General features: G+C 45.3%; 1 protein-coding gene across 3 annotated transcripts in view; it reads right to left on the reverse strand.

The window, feature by feature from the left end:
- Positions 1-764: 764 nt before the first annotated feature.
- The window catches only part of LOC137383771 (uncharacterized), a 37,612-nt gene continuing 23,640 nt past the window's right edge, over positions 765-14,736 (reverse strand). For all 3 annotated transcript variants that reach the window (XM_068056946.1, XM_068056945.1, XM_068056947.1), the window contains exon 4: positions 765-1,784. In XM_068056946.1, the coding sequence (XP_067913047.1) occupies positions 1,308-1,784 (477 nt within the window). In that variant the 3' untranslated portion in view covers positions 765-1,307. The remainder of the gene's footprint in view (positions 1,785-14,736) is intronic.

Here is a 14,736-nt window from a genome sequence, read left to right on the forward strand (position 1 = left end):
CAGTTTCACACAGGATCCGTAGAGCCAGAGGAGACTTTCATGATGCTCAGATGGGTTGGATTTGTATCCAGAAGTGAAAGATCATTAGCTAAGCCATTGTATATCCTGTTCACTGAATACTTGCATTGGAAGCAATTCAGAGAATATTCACTCAATTGCTTCCTGGGATGAAGGGGCTGTCTTATGAGGAAAGGTTAAGCAAATTGAGCCAATACGCATTGGTGTTTTGAAGAACTAGAGGTGATCTTATTGATACATATAAGATTCTGAGGGTGCTTGACAGGGTAGATGCTGAGGATATTTCTCCTCATGGGAGAATCTAGACTGGTTGGTTGTGGGGGGGGGGGGGAGCAGTTGGTGAGTGGGGAAGCTTCAAACTAAGGGGTTTCCCATTTCAGACAGATGAGAAGAAATTTCTTCACTCAGAGGATCATTAATCTTTGCAATTCTCTATCCCAGACAGGAGTGGAGGCTAAGTCATTGAAAATATTCAAGGCTGAGTTAGACATTTTTCATCTAAAAGGGGTAGAGGGGCAGGTGGGAAAGTGGAGTTAAGGCCACAATCCGATCAGCTGTGATCTTATTGGATGGTGGAGCAAGCTCAAGGGGGCAAATGGCCTACTCCTGATCCTATTATGTTTTGAAACCCAAGACAAATCTGCATACAGTAGGATAGCAGTCAGGTCATGTATTTTTGTGAAGATTGAAAAAAAAACTGCAGCCAATAATCACGCAAAACACTAATAAAAAGCTGGAATCCCTAATTCATTATAAACACATCTGATTTATTCACTCACTAACCTCACAAGCCTTGATAAAATCTCTTAAAGTGAGAGAATCAGAAATTAAAAATGTTCCAGCTTTTAAGATTTTTGAGATGAAACTGCATTCTTATCCCATCTAATCTTTATTTAATACAACCAACATGTTCAGGAGCCTTATAATATTGAACAATAGGAAACTACAATGATTTTCTTTGGACAATGGGAAAAAAGAGCTCGATTAAACACCCGATATTCTATACACACATAGCAAAATACAAATCAAAACCTTGGAATTTCAAAGAAAACTGTAGAAACCCTTATATTTTAAAATAAAGTGACTATTCATAACTATTGGATTTATACATATGAGTCACTACTTCCTGTAGGAATATTTGAACATTGAAGCACTCCTTGGGAGGCTGTCACTTGCCTTCTACAGAACTAATCAGGCTCAGGTTTCTTGTGTTTATTGGTAGCTCCTCATAATCTTCTTGAAAGTTGTTTAACACATACTATATAGAATGTATACGTTTGCTCCATGAACTACAGTGTAAAGGATTCCAAAGTAGAATGGGAGGTGGTATTTGAAAGTGAGATTTTCTTCCTCATCTGATCCAACACTGCCTGCTTCTCCTTCAGCATTTCTTTGAGGCGATTTATTTTCTCATCTCTGATTGTTTCATCCACCTCAAGCGGGTTCGATGATGTCAGGCCTGCAGAGTTTTCCCACTCAGGAGGATGCAATTTATGAAAGGGCGGAGATGTGTTGTTCTCCTCCTTGGCAACCAGACTATTCGTCTCAAGCGAGGATGAAGCTTCGAGACAACTTGGCTGTATTGGGAGAGAATTTTCAGTGTCGACACCCTCTGGGCTTCCTACGTTAAGGTCCCCAAAAGTCTCTATTTGAGAATCAGCAGAGGTTTCAGAATACAGGTCATGTTGCTTTCTCCTCTTGGCAGTTACAGATTGATCAGTCCAGTCTAGGTTTAGACAGCCAGAGGTCTGAGTCACAACCTCAACCTATGTGAAAGATTTAAAAGAATTAGTATGTTTCTAATCATTTAGTGAAGAACAGGACAGAGCATATGGAGTGGGCCAGTGTCTTCTCCATTCTTAGCTTAAACCCAGCAGTCCCACCTTTAGGGCAACAAGTCTGGTAGTGATCCTAATTAAGATTTTGTTTGTGTGACCAATTACTAAAATATTTTTTCTTAAAATGTAAAGACTCTGTCTTTGTAAATGCAGAGCAGAGATGTCCAGTTAGCAAGGAGAACGATGGCAATTGGCACCAATTTAAATCTACAAACTAAACCAGACAATGGTTTATGGAGCTGAAACAGTAAAAATATCACTGTATAGGACAGTGATAGGATCACATGGTTCCAATTGTTACATTTAAAAATTTAGTTCACTGAAACATGAAGCCATCAAAGTATGTAGGTACTGTAACCTTAGCATTGTTGCAAAGTTTAAGGGGAGATGGTGGTGTATTGGTAATGTCACTGAACTTGTAATCCAGAGTCCCAAGGTTCAAATCCCACCAGGAATTTAAATTCAAGTAATTAATAAAAATGTGGAATTGAAAGTTTCATGGCACCCTACTGAGACTAGCTATCCATTGTTATAAAAACCCATCTGGTTCACTAATGTCCTTAAGAGAAGGAAATCTGCTGTCCTTACCTGGTTTGGCCTCCATGTGGCTGACTCTTAAATGCCCCCTGAAATGGCCTAGTCAGCCACTCAGTTGTCAAGGGCAGTTACAGATGGACATCAAATGCTGGCCTTGCCAGCTACACCTACATCCCATGAAAAAATAAAAACTATATGAAGTTGGAGTCTGGGTCTCACCTGATTCCAGAGGGATGACCACCGGAAAGGATAATCTTGTATCATTACAGAATCAAACTCAGTTTATAGAGTTGCTCAGGGGTGTCTTGGCCAACCAAGACGCTTAAACTTGCCTGGAGTTCGTTAAACTTTTAGACAATGAAATGTAACTGCTGGGAGAGGCCTTTGAATATACATTACATAGAACTTATTGCACAGACACAGGCCATTTGGCCTAACTGCACTGACCCTATGTTAATTCTCCATGCAAGTCTCCTCCCACTCCAATTACTTCTACCCACCCTGTCCAATTTCTTGGAATAATATTTTGTGGAACAAACTAGGGCTAAAGCTGTTTTAGATCTAGTATTGTGCAATGAGGCAGGGTTAATTAGTAATCTCTTAGTAAAAGATCCCTTGGGAAAAAGTGATAATACAACTGAATTCCATATTAAGTTTGAAAGCAACATACTCCAGTCCCAAACAAGAATCTTGAACTTTAACAAAGCCAATTACACAGGTATAAAAGGGAGGGCTGGACAAAGCTGACTGGGTAAATAGACTAAAAGGTATGGCAGTAAATAAACAGTGGGAAAAATTAAAGAACAAATTCAAAATGTTCAACAAAACTATATTCCATTAAAAAAAAGTAGCCATAATGATCCATCCCTGGCTTACTAGGGAAGTTAATGATAGTATTAAAGTAAAAGAAGAGGTTTGTAACGTTGCAAAGAATAGCTGTAAGCCTGAGGATTGGGACTATTTTATTAACCAGCAAAAGGCAACCAGAAAGTTGAAAGAAAGGGAGAAAATAGGAGAGTAAACTAGCTATGAACCTAAGGCTTTTACCAGTATATAAAAAAAGTAGCTAAAGTAAATCTTGGTCCCTTAGAGGCAGAGGAGAAATTATCATGAAAAATTAAGAAATGGAAGAGATGTTAAACAAATATTTGTTTGGTTATTAAACAATTAAACAAACACATTACATACCAAAAATAGAGGGTAACCAAGGGCTAACAGGAGTGAGGAACTCAAGGTAATTTCAAGAGAGAAAAAAGTATTGGAGAAATTTAAGGGTCTAAAAGCCGACAAATCCACAGGACCTGATGGCCAACATCCTAGAGTTCTAAAGAGATAGCTGCAGAGATGGTGGTTGCACTGGTTAGGATTTTCCAAAATTCCCTAGATTCGAGAACAGTCCCAGTGGAATGGAAGTTAGCAAATGTAACACTCTAATCAAGAAAGGAGAGAGAAAACACGGAACTGCAAGCCAGTTAGCCTGACATGTCATCAAGAAAATGCTGGAATCTATTATTAAGGAAGTCGTAATGTACTTAGAAAATGATAGTATGAACAGACAAAAGCAACATGGTTTTACGAAAGGGAAATCATGTTTGACAAATTTATTAGCTTTTTTTGAGGATGTAACTAGTAGGGTAGATAAGGGAAAACAGTAGATGTAGTACACTTGGATTTCCAAAAGGCATTTGATAATATGTCACACAAAGTTAATATACAAGTATTGGGGTCATGGAGTAGGGGGTATATGGATAGTGGATTGGTCAACAGACAGGAAGCAGATAATTGGGGCATTTTCAAGTTAGCAGGCTTTAACTAGTGGAGTGCCACAAGGAAGAGTGCTGGGACCTCAGCTGTTTGCTAACTATATTAATGACAGACGAATAGACCGAGAGTAATGCATCTAAGTTGGCTGACGGTACAAAGCTAGGTGGGAATGTAAACTGTGAGGTGGACACAAAAAGGTGCAGAGATATAGACAGGTTCAGTGAGTGAACAACACGGTGGCAGATGGAGTATAATGTGAGGAAGTGAGAGGTTATTCACTTTGGTAGTAAGAATAGAAAAGCAGGATTTTTTTCAAATGTGTGAAACTTGGAAATGTTGATGAACAGAGGGACTTGAGTGCATTCATACAGAAGGTTAGCATGTAACTACAGCAAGCAATTAGGAAGGCAACTGGAATGTTAGCTTTTATTGCAAGGGGATTGGAGGACAAGAATAAACAGGTCTTGCTACAATTGTACAAGACTTTGGCAAAACCATTGCAGGCAGCAGCACTGTGTGTAGTTTTGGTCTCCACTTGTAAGGAAGGATATAATTGCCTTAGAGGCAGTACAGCGAAGGTTACCAGATGTGTCCCTGGGATAAGAGGGTTGTCCCATGATGAGATTGGGTTTATACTCTCTGGAGTTTAGAAAAATGAGAGGTGAAGGGGCCTGACAGGGGAGACACAGAGAGGTGGTTTCCCCGTTAGGGGAATCCAGAACACGGGGGCTGTCTCAGATTAAGGGGCTGATCATTTGGCGTTCTGAGGTGAGAAATCTCTTCACTCAAATTATTGCAAATGTTTGGAATTCTCTATCCCAGAGAGTTGTGGATGCTCCATCATTGGTGAGATAGACAGGTTTTTGGTCACTCAAGGAATCAAGGGATATGGGGAGCAGGCGGGAAAAATAGAGTTGAGGCAGATCAGCCATGATTGTACTGAATGGCGGATCAGTCTCGATGGGCCGCACGGCCTACTCCTGCTCTTATGAAAGTCCCCCACCTACAGTTCATTTTGTACCCCGCTTTATTGCTTCTTCTAAGTGGTGTTCATCATGGAGTAATACTGGGGGGGGGGGGGGGGGGGAGGCAGGATGTAGTAACCAGCAGGAAGTTTCCTTGCCCATGTTTGACCTGGTGCTGAGACGCCATGGGGTCCAGATTGAATGATGAGAATGCCCAGGGCCTCCCAGCTGTATACTAACGTGCTGGCACCTTTGCAGGTGAGACAGGATAGAACCCAGAGATAGTGATGGATATTGGTGTCTTCAAAGACCTTCCCTCCATAAGATCAGAAATGGGCATTTTCACTGATGATTTCAGAGTGAGGAGTTCCATTTCAAAGTCGTCAGATAACGAAGAGGTCCATGTCTGCATGCAGCAAAACCTAGACAACATTCAGGCTTGGACTGATTAATGACAAGCAACATTTGTGTCACACAAGTGGCCGTTAATGACCATCTCCAACAAGAAAAATACCTCCCTCTTGACATTCAACAGCGTTACCATCACTAAGTCCTTCAACGTCAATGTGTTGGAGGTCATCATCAGAAACTTTACTGGACCAGCCATAGAAATACCGTGGCTACAAGAACCGGTTAGAGCTGGAGTATTCTGTGGCAAGTAACTCACCTCCCGACTCCACAAAGCCTGTCCACCATCTATAAGGCACAAGTCAGGAGTGTGATGGAATACTGCCCTCTTGTTTGGATGAATGCAGCTCCAACACTCAAGGAGCTCGATACCAGTCTGCTTGATCAGCACCCCATCCACCACCTTAAGCATTCACTCTCTCCACCACCAGCACAACGAGGCTGCAGTGTGTACCATCTACTGCAGCAACTCATCATGGCTTCCTCGACAGCACCTTCCATACCTGCTACTTCTACTTTATAGAGAAACGAGGGCAGCCGACACATGGGACCACCACCACCTGCAAGTTCCCCTCTGAGCCTGACCTGGAAATATATTTCCATTCCTTCATAGTCACCAAGTCAAAATCCTGGAACTCCCTATCCAAAAGGACTGCTGGTTTACCTACACCACATGGACTACGGCGGTTCAAGAAGGTGGCTCACCACACCTTCTCAAGGGCAATTAGGAATGGGCAATAAATGCTGGCCTGGCCAGTGATACCCACATCCCATGAAAGAATAAATTAAGTATCAAATTTGCACTGAATACCATTTGGAAGAAGTAAGGACAAAGAATGTACTCTGGGTGGCGGACTTTAATATCCATCACCAGGAGCATCACTACTGCCTGAGCTGGCAAAGTCATAAAGGTCATAACTGCTAGACTGGACTTGTAGCAGATGGTGAAAGAACCAACACAAGGGAATACATACTTGATCTCATCCTCATCAATGTAACTGCCACAGATGCATCTGTCCATGACAATGGTAGGACTAACCACAGTCTTTGTGGAGAAGTCGTCCCATCTTTACACTGATGGCACCCTCCATCATGGAAATTCTGATGAAAGATCGACCTGAAATGTTAACTGTTTCCCTCTCCACAGATCCTGTCAAACCTACTGAGTATTTCCAGCATTTTGTGTTTTTATTTCACCCTCCATTATGTTGCTTGCATCACCAGTGTGCTAAATGGGATAGATACAGAGCTGGCAGCTCAAAAGTAGGAATTCATGAGGCACTGTGAGCCATCATAGTCAAAATTGTGTTCCACCACAATCTGTAACAGCATATCCATCACTGTATTATCAACCAGGCAACTAACCCTGGTTCAATGAGAAGTGTAGGAGAGCATGCCATCAGTTTTCAGGCATACCTAAAAATGAGTGCCAACCTGATGAAGCTACAACACAGGACTACATGCATGCTAAACAACAGAAGCAAACAGAGTTAAGCAATCCCACAACCAATGGATCAGATTAAAGCTCTTCAATCCTGCAACATCCAGTCGTGAATGGTGGTGGATAATAACTAAAGGCAGATGGTGGTGGTTGGAGAAGCCCAGCACACGAATGCAGAAGACAAAGCTGAAGTGTTTGCAACTGTCTGCCAACTGGATCATCCAATCTTGACTCCTCACTACCACAGATGCCAGTCTTAAGGCAATTCAATTTACTCCACCTGATTTCAAGAAAAAGCCAAGCACACCGGATACAGCAAAGGCTATTGTCCCAGACAGTATTTCAGCATGCAGCAAGGCCTGGACAACATAAGTGGCAAGTAACATTTGCGCCCCACAGGTGCCAGGCAGTGAACATCTCCTCCAGCATGAATTTAACCACCTTCCCTTGACATTCAATGGCATTACCATCACTGAATCTCCAACCATCAACGTCCTGGGGGTTACCACTGACCAGAAACTGATAGAACCTGTCATAAATACTGTGACTACAAGAGCAGGTCAGAGGCTGGATATTCTGCAGTGAGTGACTCACCTCTCAACTCCCCAGAGCTTTTCCATCATCTACAAAGCACACGTCAGGAGTGTGATGGAATACTCTCCACTTGCCTGAATGTTGTTGCAGCTGTCGACACCATCCAGGACAAAGCAACCCGCTTGATGGGTACCCCATCCATCACCATGCATCCTGCACCCGATAGAGGAAATCCATACAAACTTTGTGCTGCCAGCTCATCTCCATAAACATGCTGTCGAGGAGTTGCATGTTTAACAGGGAAACCAGGTTCATACAACACTAGCATCAATTAAAGCCAGCCTGCACCTCTTAAAGTGGAGTGCTTTCTGGCTGAAGCAGGCGCTGAAAGTGGATGGGAGAGACTCTCTCAGCAGTAGCAAATCAAAGCAAGGTCAGAGAGGGCTGCCAGGTTCTCAGATGCAGCATTGGAGACATTAGTGCAGGAGCTGGAAAGCAGGAGAGAGGTTCTTTTTCTGCAGGAGGCTCTGCAGCCATATACTTTCAGGAATCTGGCCCAGAGGACCTGCATACAATGCCAGAAAAAGTTCTATGACCTCACGAGTGGTCAAGATCAGTGAATACATGGACAGACAGAGTAGATAGTCAGAAGCTTTTTCCCAGGGTGGAAGGGTCATTTACTAGGGGACATAGGTTTAAGGTGCAAGGGGCAAAGTTTAGAGGGGATGTGCAAGGCAAGTTCTTTACACAGAGGGTGGTGAGTGCCTGGAACTTGCAGCTGGGGAAGTGGTGGAAGCAGGTACGATAGCGACGGTTAAGAGATATCTTGACAAATACGTGAATAGGATGGGAATAGAGGGATACGGTCCCCGGAAGTGCAGAAGGTTTTAGTTTAGGCAGGCATCAAGATCGGCGCAGGCTTGGAGGGCCGAAAGGCCTGTTCCTGTGCTGTACTGTTCTTTGTTCTTTTGTTCTAATACATCTCCCAAACTTACTATCAACCTCACACACTGCTCAATCCACCAAAACAGCATCACTCACCCATCAACAATCTCTAACAATCAGGGCTCATGCCTAACATATTCTCCAGCTCACCCTCACTTACCAACCACTGCTACTAGCCTCACACCTACATCTAGCTACTTCCAGCTATTCTGGTATAGCAGGCACATTACCCAAACACATTGCAACACACTCGTCCCTCTCTCTTGCAGGACAAGGTAGCACATAACCAAAGGGAGCAGCAAAAGCTAGTGGAGGACACACATGGCTGCAGGTCCTCACCCCCTTAGAGCAGACTGTGCTTGGGGATATTGGCATGGCCGTCAGAGACCATGGCAATTGGCGTTCCTGAAGCCATCCAAGATGGACTACATTCCTGCCTAATGCCTGACATAGAGCCTTAGAAAAATTATGACACAGAAAGAAGCTATTTAGCCAGTCGCATCTGTGCTGGCCGAGAAGAAAAAAAATAGAAACTAGCCGCTCAATCTAATCCCACCTTCCAGCACCTGGTCCAAAGCCTTGCAGCACTTCAGGTGCATGTCCAGGTACCCTTTTAAAGAATTGAGCTTCTGCCTCCACCACCGTTCCTGGCAGTGAATTCCAGACACCCACCACCCTCTGGGTGAAAAAGTTTTTCCTCATGTCCCTTCTAATCCTTCTACCAATCACCTTAAATCTGTGCCCCCTGGTAATTGGCCTCTCCGCTAGGGGAAACAGGTCTTTCCTGTCTACTCTATCTAGGCCCCTCAATTTTGTACACTTCAATTAAGTCACCCCTCAGCCTCCTCTGTTCTAAGGAAAACAACCCCAGCCTATCCAATCTTCCTTCATAGCTGCAACTTTTGAGCCCTGGCAACATTCTTGTAAATTTCCTCTGTACTCTCTCCAGAGCAATTATGTCCTTTCTGTAATGTGGTGACCAGAACTGTACGCAATACTCCACCTGTGGCCGAACCAGCGTTTTATACAGTTCCAGCATTACATCCCTGCTTTTGAATTCTGTACCACGGCCAATAAAGGAAAGCATTCCTTTTGCCCTCTTCGCTCTACCTACCAGTCCTGCCACTTTCAGGGATCTGTGGACATGCACTCCAAGGTGTCTCACTTCTTCCACCCCTCTCAATACCCTCCCGTTTATTGTGTATTTCCTTGCTTTATTTGCCCTCTCAAATGGCTTCTCAAATCTCTTTTCATCCCACAATCTGGCACCCCACCTTCCCCTTATGCATGTATGCTTTCAATGGCACAAGACCTGCTGCCTGGACAGCCAGTGGCAGTGGTGCCTGAAAATGAAGGCCTGGAAGATGAGCACACCCCTAAGAAAGAACCAGTCACTTGATTTAACACCTGTAGCCACCAGTTCAAATACTGGCTGTTATACTTTCGCGGGTAATATTGAGGTGGAATCTGCATGTTGAGTCACTGGGCGCGAGGGTCTACAGCAAGGCCGGGGGAAAGGATAGCACGTGTGCCAGATCCCCAGAGGGCAAAGCTGCAAAAGGGTTCTGGTTGCAGGACTCAATGAGGACTTTGATGGGACAGCATACAAAGGCTGATGGCTATGCTTGGTGCATTAGCAGCCTGCCAGAGAGCCTGTTGTCATTGGCAAGGACATGGAGGCGTCTGGCTCCAACTTGGCACAGGGTTTCATGCAGAACTTGGAGCCCATCCTTTCCAGCATGTAAGTGGTGGCCAACTCCATGAATGCACTTGCGGATCTAGCCATGACGTAGCGTCTGATGGTCAAGATCGCAGCTTCCATTTCACCAGAGGCAGAAGCCACTGAACATCAGAGAGTGCTGCAGTGAAAACTCAGACAGAGAACTCTCCTTGTTGCCATGCATGCCCAGCTTGGTGCAGGTTCAGATTGCTGCCAACATGGCTGCAGAAGCAAGTGCTCAGAAGAGTTTACAGGGTCTCACAGCAGTCCAACAATCTGTGCTCCAAAAGATTACAATGATTGTTGAGGCACTGCCCTGGGTGGGGGGTGGCCGTCTCTCCTCTCAGGAGGACATCTGTGCTCCCACCACTGGAACTCTGCCAGTGTCCTCGCTACTACCCCTCAGCCAGACTGTTGCTGCCGCCTATGCCAAGATGGTGGCAGTCCGAAACAGGACTCTCAAGGTCCAGAGCTGCTTGAGCAAGGCCAACTACAGTCCCCCCCATTGAAAGACAGCAGCCTTCCACCAGCTTTGCTGCGGCCAAGCAAAGACACCAAGGAAAAGCATGAGAATGAACTTTGAGTGCTGTTTGTATTATTGGATAATGTTGGTATGGAATGGTTGGTTCATGGTGTCTTTTATTTCAAGATTTTGGCCAAGAGGACACTGTAATGGTCCGTAACAGCGTTGGAAAGTGTGGAACTACTGTGATCTGGTGATTTTTTTTTTAGAAAGGGGAATTGGAGACTGATGGGACAGTCACAGACAGCCCATTCAGAGCAACGGTGTTCCACATGAACCCTCCCTTCCTCCTCAGATGGTCAGCGAAGACCTAGTGGCAAGGGCTATGCCCTCATGATTGCCAAGCAGCAGAGAACACAGTATACTACAATGATTCACAAGATATGCTGGAAGGCACCCCAACACCACCCCCAGCAGTCCAGGCAGCAGAATTGTTGTTTTAGGATGCCAATGGTCTGCTCCACTGTTCCTTGTCACACCATGGCTGTTATTATTGAAGCATTGACCATGTATGGTCAGGTAGCAAAACTGCGTGATGTACTACATGTACAGCGTGTAGCCCTTGATGCTGAGGAGTCACCCTCTGGTTCAATATGGTGGCTCAAAGATAGCAGGAATGGCTGACTGGCACAGGATGAAAGCATAGTGATTGCTGCAAGAGCAGGCATTCACCAACATGATAGTTTTAGTTTTTTTAGTTTTAGAGATACAGCACTGAAACAGGCCCTTCGGCCCACCGATTCTGTGCCAACCATCAACCACCCATTTATACTAATCCTACACTAATTCCATATTCCTACCACATCCCCACCTGTCCCTATATTTTCCCAACCACCTACCTATACTAGGGGCAATTTCTAATGGCCTGCAATTTCTATCAACCTGCAAGTTTTTGGCATGTGGGAGGAAACCGGAGCACCTGGAGGAAACCCACGCAGACACAGGGAGAACTTGCAAACTCCACACAGGCAGTACCCGGAATTGAACCCGGGTCGCTGGAGCTGTGAGGCTGCGGTGCTAACCACTGCGCCACTGTGCTGCCCATATAGTGTGTGACCAAACACAGACTAACTGCATGTTCAGGGAGGGAGAAGCTCTAAAAAGGTGCAGCACATTTCCCCATCGAGATGTGCGCCAGGAGAGCCTTGCTCATGAAGCCAATGGCTCCCTGAACCACTGGGAAGTTCTACATCCTGGAAAAGCTACATGCCTGCACCTCCTGCTTCTCTATATTTATAAAGACGACAATGATGTCCTGTGTCCTTGGGTACAGGGACTCAGCGCCTTTTTGGATGCAGTGATGCACGAAGAAAGAAATGTTGGTGATGCCACTGGCTCCAGCCTGGAAGGATCCACTGAAGTAGAAATTAAGGGCCACAATGACCCTGATGGCAGTGCAGCGCCTTGCCCTGTTCTGTGGCTGCAGGTCTGGTTCAAGAATATGGCACAGTGCTGTGACCACCTCCTTTGTGAAGCTTTGCTTCTGCAAATACTGCTCCTAGCTGGAGGTGAAAGTAGGAGAAGTGCTCTCTGAAGACACTAGGTGGGTATGTTCTCGTGTTGGGAGCCCTCCTCCTCTTCCATCTGCAAACAGCTTCCCCTCTCTGCTGCATCTGCTCCATCTCCAGCCCAAGAGAAACTGCAACTATGGCCCCCATGACTAGGAGCAAGCATTCTGCTCAGAGGCCTTTAAAATCCACACCATTCTTCTCAAAGGTCCAGCACAACTCCCTTCTGAAAGGACTTCAGTCAATTCCTCCAAAACAGTACTTCTATTAACCCTGCAGCAGAAGAAAGTCAAAGGCACCTCTTCTGAAACTTACATGGCGATCCCTTTATATAGCACTAATGAGGCATCCCTCATGCAGCTAAGAGCTTTTTTTTTAGGGGAGGGCATTAACAGGATCCGTGAGGTCCAAACTGGCTAGTCGGGTGCCAAATCAGCGTCCATCACTCTGCATGCTCCCAGTGCTCACAGCACACCTTTCAAGATATGCTGATCGGTGCAGTATGCAGCAAGTTGTCAAATTTCCACATTGTCGGGTAGATGCCAGTGTTGTAGCTGTACTGGAACAGTTTGGCTAGGGGTGCTGCTAGTTCTGGAGCACAACTCTTCAGCACTAATGCGAATATTCTCAGGGCCCATCGCCTTTTCAGTATTTAGTACCTTCAGTCGTTTCTTGATATCACATGGAGTGAATTGGATTGGCTAAAGACTGGCATCTGTGATGCTGGGGATTTCAAGGGAGGAGACAGAGATGGATCATCCACTTGGCACTTCTGGCTGAAGATGGATGCAAATGCTTCAGCTTTGTCTTTTGCACTGATGTACTGGGCTCCCCCATCATTGCAGATGGGGATGTTTAGAGACTCTTCCTCCTGTCAGTTGTTTAATTGTCCATCACCATTCACAACTGGATGTGGCAGGACTGCAGAGCTTAGATCTGTTGGTTGTGGGATCACTTAGCCTTGTCTATCGCATGCTGCTTCCACTGTTTGACATGCAAGTAGTCCTGTGTTGTAGTTTCACCAGGCTGACACCTCATTTTTAGGTATGCCTGCTGCTGCTCCTGGCATGCCCTGCTGTACTCTATGAACCAGTGTTGGTCACCCAGCATAATGGTAATGGTAGAGTGGGTGATATTCCAGGCCACGAGGTTACAGATTATGGTTAAATACAATTCTGCTGCTGCAGATGGCCCACAGTGTCTTATGGGTGCCCAGTTTTGAGTTGCTAGATCTGTTTGAAATCTATCCCATTTAACACGGTGGTAGTGCCGCACAAAACAATGGTGGGCGCCCTCAATGTGAAGACGGGACTTCATGCAGTGGTCACTCCTACCGATGCTGTCATGGACAGATGCATCTGCGACAGATAGATTGGTGAGCACGAGGTCAAGTAGGTTTTCCCCTCACCAACTTTGAGGACTCCCAGGGCAACTCTCGCTCGACTGTATACCACTGTGCTGCCACCTCTGATGGGCATCCCACCGGTGGGACAGGACATTCCCAGGGATGGTGATGGCTGGGGGGATATTGTCTGCGACATTGTCTGAAAGGTATGATTCCATGAGTATGACTATATCAGGCTGTTGCTTGACGTGTCTGTGGGACAGCTCTCCCAATTTTGGCACAAGCCCCCAGATGTTCGTAAGGAGGACTTTGCAGGGTCAACAGGGCTGGATTTGCCGTCGTCGTTCCCAGTGCCTAAGTCTGGTTTCATTCCTTGTCTTGGACTTTGTAGCGGTTGATACAACTGAGAGGCTTAGAGTTATAGAGTTTTACAGCACAGAAACAGGCCCTTTGCCCCATCGTGTTTGTGCCAGCCATCAAGCACCTATCTAATCCAATCCCATTTTCCAGCACTTGGCCCGTAGCCTTATATGCTATGGCGTTTCAAATGCACATCTAAATACTTCTTAAATGTTGTGAGGGTTCCTGCCTCTACCACCCCTTCAGGCAGTGCGTTCCAGATTCCGATCACCCTCTGGGTGAAATTTTGTTCCCCTCAAATCCCCTCTAAACCTCCTGCCCCTTACCTTAAATCTATGCCCCCTGGTTATTGATCCCTCCGCTAAGGGAAAAAGTTTCTTCCTATCTATCCTATCAATGCCCCTCATAATTCTGTATACCTCAATCTGGTCCCCCCTCAGCCTACTCTACTCTATGGAAAACAACCCTAGCGTATCCAGTCTCTCTTCATAGCTGAAATGCTCCAGCCCAGGCAACATCCTGGTGAATCTCCTCTGCACCCTCACCAGTGCAATCACATCCTTCCCATAGTGTGGTGACCAGAACTGTACACAATACTCCAGCTGTGGTCTAACTAGCGTTTTATACAGCTCCATCATAACCTCCCTGCTCTTATATTCTATGCTAGGCCATTTCAGAGGGCATTTAAGAGTCAACCTCATTGCTCTGGGTCTGGAGTCACATGTAGGCCAGACAAGGTAAGAACAGCAGATTTCATTCCCCAAAAGACATTAGTGAACCAAATGGGTTTTTACAACAATCGACAATGGCTTGATGGTCACCATTAAAAT

The sequence above is a fragment of the Heterodontus francisci genome, chromosome 25 (genome assembly GCF_036365525.1).
Source record: "Heterodontus francisci isolate sHetFra1 chromosome 25, sHetFra1.hap1, whole genome shotgun sequence".
Lineage (NCBI taxonomy): Eukaryota > Metazoa > Chordata > Chondrichthyes > Heterodontiformes > Heterodontidae > Heterodontus > Heterodontus francisci.